The sequence below is a fragment of the Crotalus tigris genome, unplaced genomic scaffold (genome assembly GCF_016545835.1).
Source record: "Crotalus tigris isolate CLP2741 ecotype Arizona unplaced genomic scaffold, ASM1654583v1 scf7180000017600.4437325, whole genome shotgun sequence".
NCBI classification, from domain to species: domain Eukaryota; kingdom Metazoa; phylum Chordata; class Lepidosauria; order Squamata; family Viperidae; genus Crotalus; species Crotalus tigris.
Window position 1 is genome coordinate 3,732,545 of NW_024096504.1, and position 21,326 is coordinate 3,753,870.

Here is a 21,326-nt window from a genome sequence, read left to right on the forward strand (position 1 = left end):
ACTAGCCAAACCCAATTCCTGCAACCGTTCTTCATATGTTTTTGTGTCCAAGCTTTTAATCATCTTAGTTGCTCTTCTCTGCACCTTTTCCAAAGTCTCAGCATCTTTTTTGTATATTGTGAGCAAAACTGGATGCAGTATTCCAGGTGTGGTCTTACTAAGGATTTATAAAAATGATAAAAGGGGTTCTTTTTAAAGAATGATTCATTCTAAGTTTGACAGATTAGTTGGGTAGCAAATCGTTCATTCACTTTGGTTACCACAATGTAAAAAAGATGTTGAGACTCTGGAAAGAGTACAGAGAAGAGCAACAAAGATGATCAGGGGACTGGAGGCTAAAACATATAAGGAACGGTTGCTGGAATTGGGTATGTCTAGTTTAATGAAGAGAAGGACGAGGGGGGACATGATAGCAGTGTTCCAATATCTCAGGGGCTGCCAGAAAGAAGAGGAAGTCAAGCTATTCTCCAAAGCACCTGAAGGCAGGACAAGAAGCAATGGATGGAAACTAATCAAGTAGAGAAGCAACCTAGGAGAAACTTCCTGACAGAACAATTAACCAGTGGAATAACCTGCCTCCGGAAGCGGTGAATGCTTCAACACTGGAAGTTTTTAAGAAGAGACTGGACAGCCATCTGTCCGAAATGGTATAGGGTTTCCTGCCTGAGCAGGGGGTTGGACTAGATGACCCCCAAGGTCCCTTCCAACTTTATTATTATTATGGATCATCGCACAGTCAGCCAGATGTTCAGACTGGATTTGGCATTTTGTGTACCTATCGAGTTCTTACCCAGGATCTGGGATAGGCAGATGTGGATGTTTGATGTTATTACAGATATCGTCGCAGGATGGAAGCAGTTTCTAGTAAGACTGCCTTTTGCAACTGACTAATGGCAAATTTGTCAATGCCAATGGTGTTCAAGTGGTGCTCCAGTTGTTTTGGTATTGCACCCAAGGCGCCTATTACTATTGGTACTACCCTTGCTTGCTTTTGCCACAATCTTTCTATTTCTATTTGTAAGTCTTTGTATTTTGTTATCTTCTCCAGTTCTTTCTCATCTATTCTGCTGTCTCCAGGTACTGCCATGTCCACTATCCAGACTTTTTTGTCTTTCTTATCGACAATTGTTAAGTCTGGGGTGTTATGTTGCAGGTGCTTGTCTGTTTGAATTCTGAAGTCCCAGAGCAGTTTAATTTTATCATTTTCTATGACTTTCTCTATTTTATGATCCCACCAGTTCTTGCTTACAGACAAATGATATTTCTTGCAGATCTTCCAGTGCACCATTGTTGCTACTTTGTCATGCCGCTGCTTGTAGTAAGTCTGTGCGATCTTCTTGCAACAACTTACCAGGTGGTCCACTGTTTCTTCAGTGTCTTTGCATAGGCGGCACTTACTGTCTGTTGCTGTCTTCTCAGTTTTGACTTTATATGCATTTGTCCTTAAGGCTTGGTCTTGTGCAGCTAGAATTAGTCCCTCGGTCTCTTTCTTCAATTTTCCTGCTTTTAGCCATTGCCAGGTCTTGTTATTATCTGCTTTCCCAGCTATTTTTTTAATGTACTGGCCATGTAGTGCTTTGTCTTCCCATGCCTCTATTCCAGTGATGGTGAACCTTTTAGAGACAGAGTGCCCAAAAACTACCCCTGCCCTGCCCTCTGCCCCGTCTCCCGCCCTGCCTGCCTGCAGGGCCAATCATCGCCTCCAGGGCCCACCACAGATCACCCAGGCAGCCCAGCAGCGCCATGGCGGCCACGCCCTCTGCACATCCCCCACAGCATCAACTGTGGACGATGGGGTGGGAGGCAGAGTCTTGTCTACGCTGCCTGGCTGCCATGTCCTTGGCTGCACTGCTCTGTGTGGGTCACACTCGGGGGCGATTCTTCTCCAGGGGGGCTGCTGGTGAGGAGGGGGTCGTGGGGGGAGGCAAGGCTGGGACAATGGCACATGTGCCCACAGAGAGGGCTTCAAGTGCTGCCTCTGGCACAAGTGCCGTAGGTTTGCCACCACTGTTCTACTCTGTTCTTCATTTGGTCTTTCTTGTAGGCCAGTTTGGTCTCTCCAGTAGTCAGTAAGCCTTCCTGATATACTAATTTCAGTACATCTTCATCACTGTCCTTCAGATATTCTTCCAAAGCCATTTTTTCTTCTTCAACCATCTGATGTACTTGCAGAATTCCACGCCCACCTATTTGCCTTGGTAGACAAAGTCTGTCAATGTCACTGAGTGGATGAAGGGATGATTCACTGTCATTATTTTTCTGGTTTTCCTATCCATTGCTTTTAGTTCTGCTTGAGTCCAGTCCACTATTCCAGCTGTGTATCTAATGACTGGAATTGCCCAGGTGTTGATTGCCTTTATGGTATTTCCTCCATTGAGTTTGGACTTTAAGATCTTCTTCACTCTCTTGATGTATTCACCTCTAATCTTTTTCTTGACTTAAGTGTGTTTGATGTTGTCAGCTTGAAGGATACCCAAGTATTTGTAGTAATCTTCCTCATCCAGACTCTTAATGTTATTTTCGTGGGGCATCTTGATTCCTTTAGTTTTCACTATTTTTCCTTGTTTGATAGTAAGTGTGGCACATTTGTCCAAGCCAAACTCCATTGCAATATCTTGGCTATATATACGGACAGTGTTGAGCAGCAATTTTATTTCAGATAATGTTTTTCCATGCAGCTTCAGATCATCCATGTAAAGGAAGTGGGTTAGTCTGGCAGATGTTTTTGATGTTTGATAGCCATGTCCTGAGTTATTCAGTATTGTTGACAGAGGAAACGTGCAGTAACAAATAGTAATGGTGATAATGAATCTCCTTGAAATATTCCTCTCTTTATGTTAACCTCTCCCAGTCTCTCACCATTGACCTGCAACTGTGTCTTCCATTGTGCCGTTAATCTTTGCACAAATTTTCTGATGTTTCTGCTGACTCCTGTTATTTCTAGGTACTTGATTATCCAGTCATGTAGCAGAGAGTCAAATGCCTTTTTGTAGTCAATCCATACCGCATTCAGGTTGGTCTTCCTTTTCTTGCAGTTTTCCAAGATCATTTTGTCTATTAGGAGTTGAACTTTTGTTCCTCTGCTATTGGGGCGTTTCCTTTCTACTCAGGTGGAAAGAGATTGTTTTCAACTAGATGCTGTTGTACTGCATCAGCTACCACACCATTAGCAATTTGAAAGTTGTTGGTAAGCAGGTAATTGGCCTGTAGTTGCCTGGTGTTACCCCTTTTGCTGGATTTTTCATTATTAGGTAGGTTTTCCCAGTTGTTAACCACTTTTCAATTTCTCTTCCTTGTAGTATATTGTTGAACTGCTTGGCAATGAGTGGGGTATATAACCCCACTCATGTTTCAACCAAAACCCATGCAGTTTATCTTCACCTGGTGCTAACCAATTTTTGATCTTCCTTGCTCTTTTTTCTACCATTTTTGTTGTTGTTACTAGTTCTTTCATTTCAACTTCTGATTTATTTGCATCCACCTCTTTTAACCAAGCCGCATCCTTGTTGTATTTCTTTGGGTTATCCCATATCTGCTTCCAGAACTGCACTGTTTCTTCCTTGTCAGGTACTGACTGATTCATTGCAGTTTCTCCATTGATGGGTTGGTAGAAACGTTTCTGATTGGATTGAAATTGGAGGTTCTGCCTATAATTTGCAATCCGAGCTTCGTATCTGCTGATTTTCCTGGCTATAGCTGGTTTTTGTTGCATTATTATTTCCAGTGCTTCCTTGATCTTCCTTGTTTCTAAGTGGTATTTCTTGATTAGGTATTCTTTGGTCTTCTTGTTCTTCAGCTTCTTTTCTTTCATCTGTTCTAACTTGCTTGCATGTGATCTTAACTTGCTGATCTTATTTTCTAGTCTAACCTTCCATTTTTGTGGTGCATTGTTTGTTTTTCTTCTTTGTTGATTTTGCATCCCAGGTATTCAGTTATAATTGCAGCTATGCTGTACATTAGTTGGTTTGTTTCTTGTAGTGAATTGGTGCTTATACTTGATATTGCAGTATTTGCATCTTTTAATGCTTGTGCTAGCTGTTTCTTTGGAACAAGCTTCAATGTAGGCAGCCTTATTCTGTTGTTTTTGTGCTGTTCTAGATGCTCAGTTATTCTTTATTTCAGTTCTTTTATTTCTTTAGTTAGAGGGTTTTGTTCTTCCTGAGGAAGAGGTGCCTGGTTTCCAAATGAGAACAGTTGTATATCTCTGCTGGATTCCTTCACTGCCACCTCCCCCTGGTTTGCCTCTACATTCTGAATTATTTCTGGCAAGGCTTTGATTTCTTTGCCCTGGATAAACCTTTGCAGTTCGTCCAATTCTGTTTCTGTGAATACTTTATTTTGTATTATAAATCGGTGTTGATCTGCTAGTCTCTGTTCTGTTATTTCTGATTCTGGATGTTGTTCTTTCCAGAACTGGTGCATTCGTTTTAGATATCCTCTTCTTGTTGGACTTGATCTGTAGTAACAGATCATTATTTCTTTATTTCAATCACTGTGTATTTGTGACAGATAAACACCTTTTCTTCCAGTAGTTCTGCAGCTGCTGGCCCTGGTTGCTCAGCCAACAGTCCTGAGTCCTGTAACCCATTTTTCACCAGATATCCAGGAATTCCAACATCTAGCGCGGACCTTGTTAACCCAGGCGACATCCGAGCCGGTATGACTTTCTGAAATTTACCTCTCACCATATTTTTTATGGGAGAGACACTCTTTGTGTGACTCTTCTGATGAGGCCTGTCCAGTATGGTTAAACCTCTGGCATAGCTCTCATCTTCCTCAAAGTACACAAGTCCCACAACCACGTCAAGGTACTGCCTCACTGGGGGTTGTTGTTATTATTATTACTACTACTATTATTACTACTTCTTCTACTACTACTACTTACTGGCATTTTAATATTGAAACACTGTTTGTAGAAATGGCTTTAAAAATTTTCTCTTTTGAAAGGGGCCTCTGAGATGCATAATGGAGGAGTTAGGTTTTGTGACTGTAGATGATGCAGTCCATTACCAATTATTCCTAATACATGAATCAGAAGACCCAGAACATCATCAAGATATCCTACAGCAATATATTGAAAAAATACTAGCATATTTTGCCCCTATCCTGGTTTCCTACATCTGGCAAAATGAGTCATTTAATCTAAAGTACAAACCTGCAAAAGGTAAAACTGGATTTATATCTAATTGTGTCTTATACACACTAGCAATTCTACTGCAACTTTCTCTGCCTCCTTAAGCCCTTTGTGGTATATGTTTTGGGAAATGAGGGGGGGAATAGTATTCCCATTGTTGTAGTGGCAAAGTTCTTCACAGCTTATTTTTTCAAGAAACATGGTTATTATTGTTTATGTTTCAAATTGACATGACTTGAAACTGTTTAAGATTTGATTCATACAAAACATTTTTTAAAAAAACAGCCTTATGTTAAGTTTTTATATTCTTATGTATGTATCTGTTGCTTAAAAAGGTAAAATTAACAAAATTTGATTAAACCATGAACAGCAAACAGTTTACCAACCCCCATTTTTCTGTACCCACAACAACCCCAAATCACATGCCAAAATTTGGTGATGAAATTGCCAACTTTCAGCAGTACAGTTTCCCACAACAAAGCAGTCTTTTTTGGCAACATAAAAAATTGGGAAAAACAGGAAAAACATAATCTTTCTCCATGACTTCAATGACATATGCTCCTAAATCCTTTGAAGGGCAGTCAGGCCAAAAAGATTGCCCATACCTGTTCAGCTGTTTATCCTAATTATGAGAACATTGTACTGTTCCTTTCTCTTTCTCTTATCCCTGCTGTTTCCTTGCATTATCTTGTTTATCTTCCTGCCAATCTCTAGTACCAAATACAGAATTTTTTTTAAAAAATGATGGTTAATTATGTAAAATAAGTTCTAACAAATTGTTACCCCAAAAGATTTAAATACTTAAAGCAGACAATGAAAGAGTAGTAAGAAGGGAAAAGAATGAAGCCGCTGTGTATATGTGAAAAATTTGCAGTTATTCCAATAACAGTTATTCTGACATGGTTACAGTAAGATAATCCACTCTCTTTTTTTGGATTTTGCTCCCATGATCATGGGGATGCTGCAGTGGTCATAAGTGCGAAAAACAGTCATAAGTCATTCTTTTCAGTGCCATTGTAATTTTGAATGGTCACTAAACAAATGGTTGTAAGCCAAGGACTAGCTGTACTTAAAATCTGTCAGACTTGCTCTGGGAATCTACTTACAGTATTTGTTAAATAACAAAGAGAAAGTTATTTCTCTAAAAGTAGCAATATTTTGCTATATTATGTAGTGTTTGTCTCACAAATGGTTGTTAATAGTTCTTATTGTCAGGGGGATCGTTTTGTGTTGTTTTATTGATTGTACTTTTATTGTTCAACTGATTTAAATAAAGTTCTTCTGTTTGTTGCTTTGGTTTGTTTTAGTATATATGGATTGAATGTTTTAGGCCCAGGCATATGCTGTTTAGAAATAATAGAAAAAACTTGTAGCTTGTTTTTTTTATTTTGGCAGTGGTTTGCTCTCCAAGCTTGGTTCAGTTTAGTTTCTGAACATTTTGTTACCTGACTAGGTAACATTATCAGCAGGATGATGATCACAAAACATTTATAAGCTAAGGAAAATAGGCAAGAAAATCCTGCTGGTGATGTTATTTTGTCTGGTAACGAAACATTCAGAAACTAAATTGAAACAACAGCAAACCATTGTGAAAATATGTTGTTTAGGTTTTGAAGTTAAGTTTCATTGCTTTTAATCTTTTATGATCTGTCCTGAGTCACTGTTGTTAGATGGGTGACCAAATAAATTGATAAATAGGATACTGATACTAGGATTGACTGCCAAATGTTTTCTGGGAATAATCTAATAAATTCTGTTGTTCTAGGAAATCTACCTGCTCATATTGCTGGTCTCACAAAGTTTGGAGATAACATTGAAGATGAATGGTTTATTGTTTACCTCATAAAGGAAATTACAAAGGAATTTCCAGAATTATTAGCTAGGTATTTTTATTTGCTGGTTAAATAGATGATGATTTTAGCTGTTCCTTGTAAACATAATTTAATATATTTATCTTTGCACACGCTTTATTGAAATAAAATTTGGAGGGAGGGGAGGAATTTTTCTGTGAATAAAGACTACATTATCACATGGTATCCATATGCATTAAATTAAATTATGACACACTTGTTCCATATTATGAGAGAATACTCTTTATTTGAATAGAGTGAATGATAATGATGGTGAATTCCTTCTGATAGAAGCAGCTGATTACCTTCCAAAATGGTTGAGTCCTGAAAATAGCATGCATCGGGTAAGAGAGATTTAAGAATTGCAATAGTGGCAAATTTAAGAATGTCAAATACCTAAAAAGCTATTTTTAAGGAATATATACTGTAATTTATTTTGAATTTCTTCATTATGTTTTTCTGTAAGATTTTTGAGGACTTTATCCTTTCAGTGATAGACTTGATAATTTCTGAGAGACTGTAAAAAAAAACTTCCAGATTTAATAAATTAATATATATATATATATTGTCAGATATTCTTTCATAATGGAGAATTATGCATAATTCCATTACCAAAGACTCCTGAAGGGAAGAAATTACTACCTGGTATAAACCCTACAATTCCCCAGGTCCTGAAATTGTTTTCTGCCCATTCTGAGGATTTTGTGGCTTCAAAATCTATTAAAGCAGCAGTTTATAAACGCATCAATGGGTAAGTGACTGAATCTGAATATACATGTTCAAATATATATACCCGTATATACCTGACATGCTGGTTCATACACATTTATTTATAGTAATCATTTTTGTTCACAATACTGGGAAGTAACATGCTGCAACATTTTACTGAAATAAAAATAAATAAAATGCTGCAGATTATCTAGTTGTTCCCTCAAAGTATTGTTAAAGTGGCCTCCTATGAATAAAATATAATTTATAATTCTCTGGCAGGGATAGCTAACACCCCAGGCTCAAAATCCAAAAGGATCTTGACAGACTTGAATACTGGGCCCTATCTATCAAAATGAAATTCAGTGTAGATAAAAGTTCTACACTTAAGCAAGAAAACCAACTGTACAGGTACAGATTAGGTCAAACTTGACTCAATGCCAGTAACTCTGAGAGGGATCTTGGAGTATAAGTGGACAATTACTTAAATATGAGCCAACAGTATGCAGCGGCAACCAAAAAAGCCAATGTAATCATAGGCTGCAGTAACAGAGGAATAGAATCAAGATCATATGAAGCATTAGTACTGTTTTACAAAGCCTTAGTATGGCGCTACTTGGAATACTGCAAGTTTTGGTCACCACATTATGATAAAGATATTGAGACTCTGTAAAGAGTACAGAGAAGAACAACAAAGATTATTAGGGGACGAGAGGTTAAAACGTGAAAAACAGTTACAGAAATTGGGTAGTCTAGTCCAGGGCTTTTCAACCTTTTCACCCATTGTACCACTTTTAGGATATGACAATATCCGAGTACTACCAGTCGCCTAGCAAGGTGTCAAAAACTTGATGACCCCCCCCAAAAAGGAAAAAAGTGATAAAGTACAGGTAGTTCTCAACTTACAACAGTTCACTTAGTGACTGTTCGAAGTTACAATGACACTGAAAAAAGTACCCCCCAAGCCACAGCCAAGCAAGACCCCTGCCTGCCCACCCGGCAGCGCTCTTCCTCCTGTCCGAGGTTTTCATTGTTGTGAGCATTTCTGTTGAGGATTGGCAGTGGGGGTGAGGTGGGGGTGTTTGGTTTTTATTCCCCCATCTGCTGGGTGGTTGCAGCAGTTTTGGTCACTTCACATGACCCTGGGACACTGTGACCATCATAAATATGAATCAGTTGCCAAGCATCTGAATGTAAATCACAAGATCCTGGAGATGCTGCAAAATTCCAGCTGATCCTGGCACTTCTTCTGGGCTCAGCAGAAGCACCAGGATCAGTGCTGCTTTCCAGCTGATTGGTGCTTCTTCAGAGCTCAGCAGAAGCACCAGGATCAATGCTGAGTTCCAGCTGGAGCCTGGCGCTGATCCTGGCGCTTCCGCTGAGCCCTGACAGCCCTGCAACTCCAGCCATCTCTTGCTTAGGCTTGTGCAATGCTGCCATCGATTCCCCTCCCCTGCTACTTTTTCTAGGATGGTTGCGTACCACCTGCCAGGTGCCAATGTACTACAGGTGGTACCCGTACCACTGGTTGAAAAGCCCTGATCTAGTCAAAAGAAGGACAAGGATGACATGAGAGCAATCTTCCAGTATTTGAGGGGCTGACACAAAGAAGAGGAGATCAACCTATTTTCCAGAGCACCCAAAAGCAAGACAAGAAGCAATAGATGGAAACTAATCACTGAGAGAAGCAATCTTGAACTAAGGAGAAATTTCATAACCAGTGAAAATAATCAACCAGTTGAATGGCTTGCTTTCAATAGTTGTGGATGTCCCATCACTGGAGGCTTTTAAGAAGAGACTGGATAACCATTTGTCTGAAATGGTATAGACTCTCCTGCTCAAGCAGGGGGTTGGATTAGATTACCTCTAAAGTTCCTTCCAACTCCTATGTTCTATCACCTTCCTAAATGTCAGTTCATAGTAGATGTATTATAGTATAATTTCCATAATAAAACCAGGAAACAGTTATTTTGACCACTTACTGTAGGCTGCTACTGCCAGATTTCTAAATAAATAATGTTATTTGGGAGATAGAGGTAGCATAATTATTGATATGCAGGCTCTCACTTATATTTAACTTTTTGGTTTGTTTTTTTTTTTAAAAAAAATCAGCTGAAAATTTGAAAGTTTAAATAAAATATGAAAGCAGCGCATTCCTTGTAATAAAGTTCAGCGGTGGGTAGTGTTGTGTTTCTCTGAAAACAAAGGAAAGTAGAACCCAGATAAAGCTCTGTGTTAGGCAGCAACCTGCATCTGAAGTGTTCAGCCATTTGTGATACAAATAAGAAAATTGGTTTAAGCAAATTTAGAAGACAAAAATCATAAATAGTTTAAGTTTTTTAACTTAAGTTCCTCCTCCACATATATACATATATGTGTATGTTAGCTATGTTAAATTATATGGGACGTCTACAGATCTTTATTTTTATATTCTCCAGTACAGGAGATGGAGAATCCACCAATGGGTTTTCTCTGTCTGCCTGCTCTTGAGACCAAGTAGTCAAACTTGACACACCCCCTCTTGCTAGGAGATCCAGTCTTAATTTGGTCTCCACTCTTGAAAGACTTGTTTGCCTTGGCTCTCAACAATAGCAGGTTAGATAAAGTAATCTATTGGTGAATTCTCCCTAATTTTATTGACAACTTTAAATTAATATCCCCTTTAACAATTTCCCCATAAGTGCTGGGATCAGTACTGATCTCAAATTAATCAGAGAGGTGTGGGGTGAGTTGGGGGGGAATTCCCTCAGTATTCCCGGTTTTTTTCCCTTCCCAGGGCCCTGGATGGGTGGGGGGAGTAGAAAGCATCAGCAGAGACTGCTTGCTGTGCTTTCTCCCCAGCCTCCCCAGCTTTTAACCCCAGTTTTGGGGTGGATTGCAGGCTCAAAGCTCGGATTCAAGTTTGAATCCAGATTTTCGGAGCTTGCAAAAGCGGCCCAGTGCACTCGCAGGCGCCATTTTGGCTGCCGTTTTTCGGCAGCCAGAGCATTCCTTTCTGTTCGGACTGTCTAGCCCAAGACAGTCTCGAACCTGACTGTTTTCGCTGTGACGTTTATCAGCCCATTCTTGATCCACCGAGGCGCTCAGATCCTTCCGCTGGGGCTGCGGAGACTGTTTTTTTGCACAAAACGAGTAGCGGCCGCCATTTTGGAACTGCCAAATTCTCCGGGGAGGCGCGAACGGCTTCCTTCGGGATTCGGCAGTTGGGGGGGGGAACCCATTACCAGCTTGCCAGCTGAAAAGGGTCATCCCCGTTAGGAAATAGGACCTTTTAGCCCATAAACCCCTTCCCTTTATCGTGCTGCTCCCGATTGGGCTCATTGCAGCAGGAGCGACCATTTTGGACTCCAGGTGGAGGCCTATTTGGGCCCAACAGGCCTGGTCACAGTCAAGGACACGTGGGCCATACAGGCAAAGGGGGAGGGAGCCCTCATCACACCCCTCTTTTTCAATCGGTTAGCTGCCACTTGAAACTGATATTTCAGATTTTTGGGGGGGTTGCTTGCCCCTTTTTCTTACTGGTGCACATTGCCTGGCCACCTAAGGCCTCCGGGCGGAGCCCAGAGAGTGGTTCCAAACGTGCCTTCGGTACCTGCCTCACCTACTGTGACCATAGTCCAGAGAGAATTTTTTATTAGTCGGGTGGTCAGGGGAGCAGTCTTGGTATTTGCTCCAATCTCACTTCTGCCAACTACTTGCCTGCCAGAGCTTCTTCTCAGTTTTTTTCCTGGGATTGCTCAAGCGGGATGGAGGGATCCCCGTTACCTCAAACCATGAGCACGCCCTCTCCATCATTGGCTGCAATAACCCTTCTGAACAGAAGGTGGCGGGCAAGTGCAAAGCTAAGACCAAACATACACTAAAGAAGACATCCAAGTTGGCGGAAAAGCAAGCCAGCCGTAGGCACCAGGCTCTGGAGAAGGAGTTCTCCAGAGCACAGAGGCAGGCCCAATTGGACATGGATCAAATGGCGGCCACCGAGATGGAACTTCCATTGGGCCCATCAACATCAGCTCAGGGGGTGTGGTCCATCCCAGGAATGCCGGTCACATTGGGTTTGCCCTCCACATCGGCTCAACAAGTGACACCTGTCCCGGACACTGTCCCTGAGTCCACTTTTACACCCATGGCTGCGGGACTCGGGGGTCCTGACATCGGAGACATTTTCTCCGACGGTCGTTTGGAGGCCTTACTAACCAAGGTTGTGGACTGTGCTCTGGCTCAGCGCTCTGTCCATCCCGATCAGGAGGCCTCCACCTCGGCCATGCCATCCTATGAACTTCCTACGGAGCTCCTGGCACTCCAGGAGCCTGCCTCTCCCGGCCAGTCCTCCATGAGTGGGTATTCATCCCCTCAAGAAGAGGAGCAGCCGGAAATTAATTTCTCAGAGGATGAGGAACTTCCTCCTGAGCCCTCTCTTTCAGGGGGCCTGTTTAATTCCAACCTATTCCTCACGATCCTCCGCAAGGCCACCTCCACTGCGAATATAGGGGCGGACCAGTTCCCTCAACTGCAGGTGACATCGGGCACCACACCCAGTCCAATATTTTTCGAGAAAGTGGCAGCTGAACATCACGTGCCGTGTCCCTCCATTTTTCTGAAGGGGATCAAGAAACAATGGGCCTCCCCTTCTTCATTCCCCTCAGTGAGTGGAATGGACAAAAGAATGTTTAGTTCAGTGATCCACGGATCTCACTGATGCACTGGAGGTCCCCAAGGTGGATGAAGCCTGGACTCCCTTGGTTTCCCAAACTGCCATTGCTGGGGACCTACTGGAGGCACTCAAGGCTGATGACAAGAGGTAGGAGCAAACTTTGCGCAAAACACATCAGTCAGCGGCATGGGCCATCAAAATGGCCACATGCACTTCATTCTTTGTCTGGACCACCCTCTTATGGTTGCAACAACTTCAGGCCAGGGTTCCTGCTGAGGACATTCGGACTCATCAGGACCTGGCCAAAATGGCGGCGGCCACGGAGTATGCTGCGGACGCAACACTCCAATCAGCCATTTTTTCCTCTAGGTCCATAGCATCCAATATAATTTCTAGAAGGATGTTGTGGTTGAAGCACTGGCAGGCTGACACCAAAGTTAAGTGGCGCCTAGCAACTGCTCCTTATTTAGGCAGCAATTTGTTTGGGGAGGCCCTGGCACCTTATCTCGTCGAAAACAAGGATAAGCGCAAAGTCATAGCCCATTTAAGCAAGAAATCCGACAAACGCCCCACGCCTTACTTTCGAAGACAGTCCTTTCGTCAGACGACTACCGCAACTATCAGCCAACCCCCTAGACCATACATTCCTAGACAGGACAGGCCGTACGACCGTCCCTATGACAGGCCAGGGTTCCGATCCAGGCAACGGAACCAGTCTAAGCGGCCATTTCGTGGAGCAGCCCGTTCCTACCGGAAGGCCAAGTGACTCCTACTCCGATCTCCCATCGGGGGAAGGCTGGTCCGCTTTTTCCACCAGTGGGAGCAAACCTCTACGGACAACTGGGTACTGCAGACCATACAGTCCGGTTTGTCCCTGGAGTTTCTAGCCACACCTCCAGACCGATTCACAGTCTGCTCAGTCTCCAGGGACCCCCTCAAACACAGGCTTATGCAGGAGCCCATCCAACATCTATTAGACATTCAGGCCATAGAATCAGTTCCGGCAGAATACAAAGGCCGGGGCTTCTACTCCATCCTCTTCGTCGTCCCCAAGGCCTCAGGAGGATGGAGGGCCATTCTGGACCTCAAAAATCTCAACCGTTACATAACATACAAAAAATTCAAGATGCAATCTCTCCAGTCCATTCTGGGAGGCATCAGACAGGGCGACTTCCTGGCGTCAATAGACCTCATGGAAGCGTACCTTTACATTCCCATTCATCCAATTCCTATGCTTTTGCTACAAAGACAAACACTTCCAGTACAGGCTCTTCCTTTCGGCCTCTCTTCAGCACCCAGGGTGTTCACAAAGATACTAGCAGTGGTAGCTGCCAAGCTGAGAAAAATCCCAATACGCGTCCAATGCTACCTGGACGACATTCTAATTCAAGCAACATCACTCCAGGCAGCTCAGACGGATATGAAGACCGCCATTCGCGTCCTTCAACAACATGGATTCTCAGTAAATTTCCAAAAAAGCCAGACAGTTCCCTCATTCAGGTTACTGCACCTGGGAGCCATCATAGACACATGGTCTATCTCTCCCAGGAGCGAGTGGCCAGCATCAAGGAACTGGCTCGCCAGGTATACAAACAACACACAGTTCCTCTGGTAACACTATCTCAGTTACTAGGCAAGATGGTCTCCTGCATAGCCATAGTACCCTGGGCCAGACTTCATCTGCGGGACCTACAATGGTTCCTCCTCCCCTTCCAGCACCAGAATACTAGCGCATCCAGTTGTCTGGTCAGGATTCCAGTTCACATTCGCAGGGCGCTTCGCTGGTGGTGCTCTCAGGCAGTGACCAAGGGGTCACTCTTCAAGGAACCGGAATGCGTCACCATCACGACAGACGCCAGTCTGTACGGTTGGGGAGCCCATCTACTCTCTCATTTTGCACAGGGACGTTGGTCCACCGCGGATTTGAGAAACAATATCAATTGGCTGGAACTCAGGGCCATCCACCTAGCCCTGCAAAACTTCAAAACACAAGATCAAAGGTCGTCACGTTCTAGTCCTCACAGACAACGTGGCGGCCAAGGCGCACATCAACCGTCGGGGGCACCAGGTCCAAATCCCTCATGACCGAGGCACGGCTCTTGTTCGCCTGGGTAGAGTCCAACCTAGGATCACTCAAGGCGGAACACATCTCAGGGGTCAACAATGTGCAAGCGGACTTCCTGAGTCGCGCCACTGTGGACCCCTCGGAGTGGGGTCTACATCCGGACCTGTTCTCAGACATCTCTCGCAGGTTCGGCCACCCGATTCTCGACCTGTTCGCTTCGTCGGACAATGCCCAACTCCCCAGGTTCTACTCCCGTTATTTCCTTTCAGAGGTGGAGGGGACGGACGCCTTACGGATTCAGTGGCCACAAGGCTTACTTTACGCCTTCCCGCCACTATCACTCATACTGGCGACCATCCTTAAACTGCTTCACGAGCGGGCGGAAGTGATACTCGTGGCCCCGTATTGGCCACAGAGGCCATGGTTTGCTGACCTGATGAACCTGTCCCAGTCGCCCCCATGGAAGATTCCTCCTCATCAAGTGTCACTACATTAGGGAGCCCTTCGTCATCCGGATCCCCAATGGTTGCAATTAACCATCTGGCGCTTGAGCGCAGCATAATGTCGCAGGAATTATTTTCCTCTCACGCCATTACCATGATTCAGGCTGCACGCCATCCAGCGACCAATCGCATATATGATTCCACTTGGAAAAATTTTTGCCATTGGTGTAGGAGGTGACAACTTGCCATTTCCAAACTGACCATTCCCCAAATAGTGGATTATCTGTTGGACGGACTGGATAGAGGCCTTGCCCCTGCGACTATTCGCAGACAAGTGGTGGCCCTGTCCACTCTTCTCTCTTGTCAGGATTCGGTTCCCTTAGCTCACCATCCCAGGATTTGCACGTTTATCAAGGGGGCGTGTAACACCAGACCTCCTGTGGTTCACAGGTATCCATCTTGGGAGTTGCCGTGAGTCCTTCGTGCTCTCACAAGACCGCCCTTTGAACCCTTGGCAACCATTTCGTTGAGACACCTGTCTCTGAAGGTGGCGTTCCTGATAGCCATCACATCGGCCAGACAAATTTCTGAACTGGCCGCGCTATCGGTCAGGAAAGACCTCTGCATTTTTCATAGTGACAGGGTTGTCCTACGTCTAGATCCTTCCTTCATTCTAAAGGTAAACTCTCTCTTCCACAGAGCATAGGAAGTTATTCTACCAAATTTTTGTCCAAATCCGACACATGACTTGGAGCGGCAGTGGCATACACTGGACGTCCGCAGGGCATGGCGGCGTTACCTCAGATGCACGGAGCCATTCCGTAGATCAGAAGCCCTCTTTGTATCCTTCCGATCGGCTACCATGGGGCAGAAAGTTTCCGCTGGCACCATCGGCAGGTGGATCCGGAATTGTATCGCGGAAGCGTACCAGTCTTCCTCCCTGCCGACTCCAAGTCATCTCACTGCCCATTCCACTCGCAGTGCTGCAACCTCTGCGGCTTGGGCCACTCAGGCATCCATCGAGGAGATTTGCAGGGCTGCGACATGCTCCTCGCCTTCTCTGTTTGTATGCCACTACAAGATTGACCGTTTCGCTTCGGCGGACACCTCCTTTGGTAGGAGGGTCCTTCAGCAAGTGATCTCGGGGGACCCCATTATGGCCTTATCTGTTTCCCTCCCATCGGGACAGTGAGGCTTTGGTAAGTCCCACTGGTGGATTCTCCATCTCCTGTACTGGAGAAGGGACGTTGTCTTACCTGAACGCCTTTTCTCAGTGCGGAGATGGAGAATCCACACCCACCCTAAGGTCAGATAGACTGTTACTAGGGAATTGAGAGCCAACACCAAGTTCATCTTCAGCCACTTCGCCCTCGTTAAGACTGGATCTCCTAGCAAGAGGGGGCATGTCAAGTTTGACTACTTGGTCTCAAGAGCAGGTAGACAGAGAAAACCCATTGGTGGATTCTCCATCTCCGTACTGAGAAAAGGCATTCAGGTAAGACAACGCCCCTTCTAAAAGAGCAGAAGCAACCTATATCAACAATTGCCTCTATCAGGATTATGTCTCTTATTCTTTTATTTTTATTTTTTGCACCTTGTTGCAATTTTGTGCCCTAGGTATCCTGAGAAGATCCAGACCTGTCTCCATCAAGCTCACTGTTATCTTCCAGCAGGCATTGCGGTAGTTCTGAAGCAACGTCCTGCATTAGTGTCAGCAGCAGTCCAAGCTTTTTACCTTCGAGATCCCGTTGACTTAAAAGGATGCCGCATTTTCAAAACCTTCCCCCCTGAAACATGTGTGATGGCATCAGTAAGTGTGGATTATGCTTCCTAGTTAGTCTTCACAATTAACTCAACCCATCATATGTGGTTTACGAATGATTTATTTGGGGTTTTGATTCTGTTCTTTTTAAGTACAAGTCTAACAATCTAACTTGCCTAATTTCCAATCTCTTGTATAATTATATAATCTCTTGCTTGCTCTGTCTTGTATAATTCTTCAAATAATATTACAAGTAGCCCTCACTTGACAACTGCCTTAGACAGCAACCCTTCACACAGTCCTGATCTTTGTGACCAATGCCCTCATTCACAACCATTGCCGGTAAAACAAAGGAGAGCTGAAATAAAATCATGGTGTTTCACTTAGCTCAGGGGTAGGCAACCTTGGCTCTTTTATGACTCGTGGACTTCAACTCCCAGAATTCCTGAGTCAGCCATGCCTAGGTTGCTTACCCCTGACTTAGCTACTGCTTCACTTAATGTTGACCCCAACTGTGGTTATTAAACAAGGGCTAACTGTAAAGAGGCCAAAGCAAATTCAAAAATTTTTTCAGAAAAGCGAATCTTCAATAAAATATTCTGATATTTTTCAGGTTGCTTTTACAAAATGTCTATATGCACAATTGATTCAACAGACATTTGTACCAGATAAACGGAGTGGCTACTCATTACCTCCTCGTTCACATCCTGAATACAAAGCCTATGAATTAGGCATGAAATTGGTAAGCATCTACCTTGACCTTTGATATTTTTACAACAAAATATTAATTTCAGGATACACACACACACACACACACACACACACACACACAAACACACATATACACACATATACTGTAGAGGCACAGAAACAAACACACAACCAAACAAACAAACACAGGCAACCAAAGACCAGAATCCATGCAATGCCTTGAGAATCTGCCTAAGGAAGGGTATTAATATGGGCTCTAGAGAAGTATTTAAAGTAGGTAAGTTATTTTAAGTAATTTGTAGGATAATATCTTGAAGTTGAATATAAACATTTTGCTAATGTTTATATTAACAAACATATGTTAGCTAATGTTAAAATCTTACTAAGGCAATGGTCAACTTGACAGAAACATATACATCATCTTTTAATATTCTATTGTGATTCTTCATTAAAAGAATGCAATAAGAACTATAAATATTTCTCTAGATCAGGGGTAGGCAACCTTGGCTCTTTTATGACTCGTGAGTTCAACTCCCAGAATTGAAGTCCACGAGTCATAAAAGAGCCAAGGTTGCCTACCCCTGCTCTAGATATAGCAGGGCGCCTCCCCTTGCAGTCAATTGGATTTTGACTCTGGTTTTCCCTATTTTTATTCCAAATGTTCTTTTAAAGTATTTTATCTAAAGATTTTTCTCTGGCAGGTGGCAGCATCTAGCTGAGTTTATTTAATCTTGACAAATAAGCCAGGTTGGACCTAGTTAATAGTTGATGAAAGACCACTGGCCAGTTTTAGGGCTGTAGATTAGATTAGAATAAAAAGAAAAACCCATCACAGAAAATGGCCACAGTAAACTACTTCTGTATATTTGATGTAATAGCTAAGCAAAAAAGGTGTTAAAGTACAATGCAAAGCAAATGTCTTTACTTTAAAAACGTATTGCAACAATTTTTAATTAAGATGTGAATATTATACAGGTGGTTTTTTTCCCCCATATTGTTCACAGGCTCATGGCTTTGAAATTTTATGCTCGAAGTATAGTTCAGCTTCTCCTGATTCCAAGAAAATACTGAACATTTCATTATGGGATAGCTTTCTTAGGGCTCTCCAGAATAACAATTATTTTAAGGTGAGATATATATATATATATATATATATAAATTAGAAGAAAGCAAACCTGCCTTAGCTCTTCAATGAAATGATCTGTTGTTGATATAATGTTGCCACACTTTAAGCCATAGCCTAAATTTATATTTTAAAAAGAGCAATGTCATCACCACCCTGGGCTGTTAACATAATAATGGGATGTAAATCAAATAAAGAAATATTTATTCATTGCATATTCATAAAAAAATATCATCTTTGATGTTCAAAATGCAGCCTAAAACAGGATAGCTTGCAATGGTCCCAGTTGTTAGGATTCATTCTTCTAGGTCAGGGCTTTTCAACCTTTTCACCCATTGTACCACTTTTAGGATATGGCAACATCCGAGTACCATCAGTCGCCTAGCAAGGTGTCAAAAACTTGATGACCCCCCCCCAAAGGAAAAAAGTAGTCCTCGACTTACAACAGTTTGCTTAGTGACTATTCGAAGTTACAATGGCACTGACAAAAGTGCCCCCCCAAGCCACAGCCGAGCAAGACAGCGCCCGGCGGCGCTCTTCCTCCTGTCCGAGGTTTTCATTGTTGTGAGCATTTCTGTTGAGGATTGGCAGCGGAGGTGGGGTGGGAGGTGTTTGGTTTTTATTCCCCCCATCTGCTGGTTGGTTGCAGCAGGTTTTGGTCACTTCACATGACCCTGGGATACTATGACTATCATAAATATGAATCAGTTGCCAAGCATCTGAATATAAATCACAAGACCCTGGAGATGCTGCAACATTCCAGCTGATCCTGGCGCTTCTTCTGGGCTCAGCAGAAGCGCCAGGATCAGCGTCGAGCTCCAGCTGGAGCCTGGTACTGATCCTGGCACTTCCACTGAGCCCTGACAGCCCTGCAGCTCCAGCCATCTCTCGCTCAGGCTTGTGTGGTGCTGCCACTGGTTCAGCTCATTCCCCTCCCCCGCTACCACTTTTCTAGGATGGTCGCGTATCACCTGCCAGGTGTATGTAGCACAGGTGGTACCCGTACCACTGGTTGAAAAGCCCTGTTCTAGGTTATTTCTGGGCTTTAAAGGTGATTGTAGAGTTCTAACAAGACCATCCAACTTCATGGAATTAAGCCCTTTTTCGACTGCTAAATGTCTGTTTGCTTTCTGTTGAGTGTAAACATACATGCAGTTCCTTATACAGTCACAAATAAGGTTGGAGAAGTTCCAACTACTGAAAATTTTGATTGAATGGTATTTTGGAATATTTTTGTTTACTTCCTAATAACACAGTTCAGCTCTTGTTTTATCATGAATGTTTATAACTACGTTCAATAATCATGTCTTACTTTGATAGGATTATATCACTGTGATATGTATTAGCCTCTAATATCTTCTTAAAAAAACAATTGGGTTCTAAACATGACAACAGAGCAGTAATTACTAGGGTTGTGCAAAACTACTGAGTGATTTGATTTGACAAAGCTTATCGGCAGCTAACAACAAGGCAGATTTGCAGGCAAAAGAAGAAATTTACTTTGATGGTGTGGAATGAACTGGATCACTGTGAAGGATGTTATAGTTCTGATGGTTTTTTCTGCTGCTTTTGTGGATTGGTTACAGACAATACACTTTTCTATTAGAAGAATGCCAGGAATGAGGAGTGATGGGCAGGCTGTATGACAGTGACAGAATAACCAGTCATAACTTTTATAACCCAATATTTGTGGCTATCCAAATTCTATCAGGATAGAAGGCTAACGTTACTTTAGGTTTCGTTCACATTCTTCTCTCTCGGCCTGTTTAATATGTCACGGACAAGCATTGACATTACTCTCTCTCGTGCTATGGAGGTCTGATTTATTGGGTCCTTGGTGCTCTTTGAGCATGGTGGTTTTCTTGTTGCAGACATTTCATTACCAAACAATGCAATATCGTTAGCACTGATAATGTTACCTAGTTCAGTAATGAAAAATCTACAAACCACCACGCTCAGAGAGCACCAAGAATCGCACAGTTCAACCATGAGCTACATATGTTCTCTTTTATAGGTCTGATTTAACTGCAAACAAAAAAAAAAATTGGCTTCCTCAGACCTTTTAGCACCAAAACAACAGTTTTTGTGCTTTTGCAGAAAATGTTTTCACTGTCTTGGTATAATATATTCTAAGTGTAGGTTAACAGATTTTAAAAATTGTTTTGTATATTTCCTTGTGGGTCTCTGACTTAACAAGCCTCCGTTGACTATTGTTTTCTTTTCAAAGGGTGAAATAGAAGGTTCTGCTCAGTATCTTCACCAGTTGCAAATGGCAGAAAACTATTTTCTACAGACTGTAGCTAATTCAGAAAGGTGAGATAAAGTTGGTTATATTTAATTTCCTTGGTTTGGTACTGCTAATCTCTGTGCATGATTAAATGTGGAAATATGAATATGTATTACTCAGCTTGGCTTAATACACCACTTATGGGTATTTCAAGATTGTACTTTCTACTTATATAATCTGATAAATAATGTCTCCCCCAAAGGAAGATGTGTGGTCTTCTAGAAATCGATGGAAATACAGTAAGAAACCACTGACCTTTTGAGTCTGACTCGGATGCAGACCACAGGTGTTTTTGGAACCACCCGAGAGAAAGGCATATGAAACTCAGTGGAGTTTAATCATTTCAAATCTAATACTATATTTGAAAAGATATAGAATTAAAATGATTAAAGTGTTAACATATTAAAGCATTATTATAATTTGTTATCTTTATCTGTTATAATTTATAAATTCTGAAAATATTAAAAATGTGGTTTGGAAAGAACCTTTTCCTAGATAACACTCAAGTGGGGCAATGTCCAGTCCCAGTCAAAAGTAAACACAATATACAGAATATAGAATAACAGAGTTGGAAGGACCCTGGAAGTCA

At 42.6% G+C, this 21,326-nt stretch overlaps 1 protein-coding gene across 3 annotated transcripts in view; it reads left to right on the forward strand.

Annotated features, from left to right (window-relative positions):
- ECD (ecdysoneless cell cycle regulator) overlaps nt 1-21,326 on the forward strand; it is a 33,322-nt gene that overhangs the window by 860 nt on the left and 11,136 nt on the right. The window contains exons 2-10 of one of the 3 annotated variants that reach the window (XM_039367459.1): nt 4,599-4,657; nt 4,948-5,164; nt 6,900-7,017; nt 7,241-7,328; nt 7,557-7,735; nt 16,472-16,664; nt 17,230-17,358; nt 18,332-18,454; nt 20,678-20,763. In XM_039367459.1, the coding sequence (XP_039223393.1) occupies nt 4,966-5,164; nt 6,900-7,017; nt 7,241-7,328; nt 7,557-7,735; nt 16,472-16,664; nt 17,230-17,358; nt 18,332-18,454; nt 20,678-20,763 (1,115 nt within the window). In that variant the 5' untranslated portion in view covers nt 4,599-4,657; nt 4,948-4,965. The other 2 variants (XM_039367478.1, XM_039367469.1) reach the window with 2 other exon arrangements.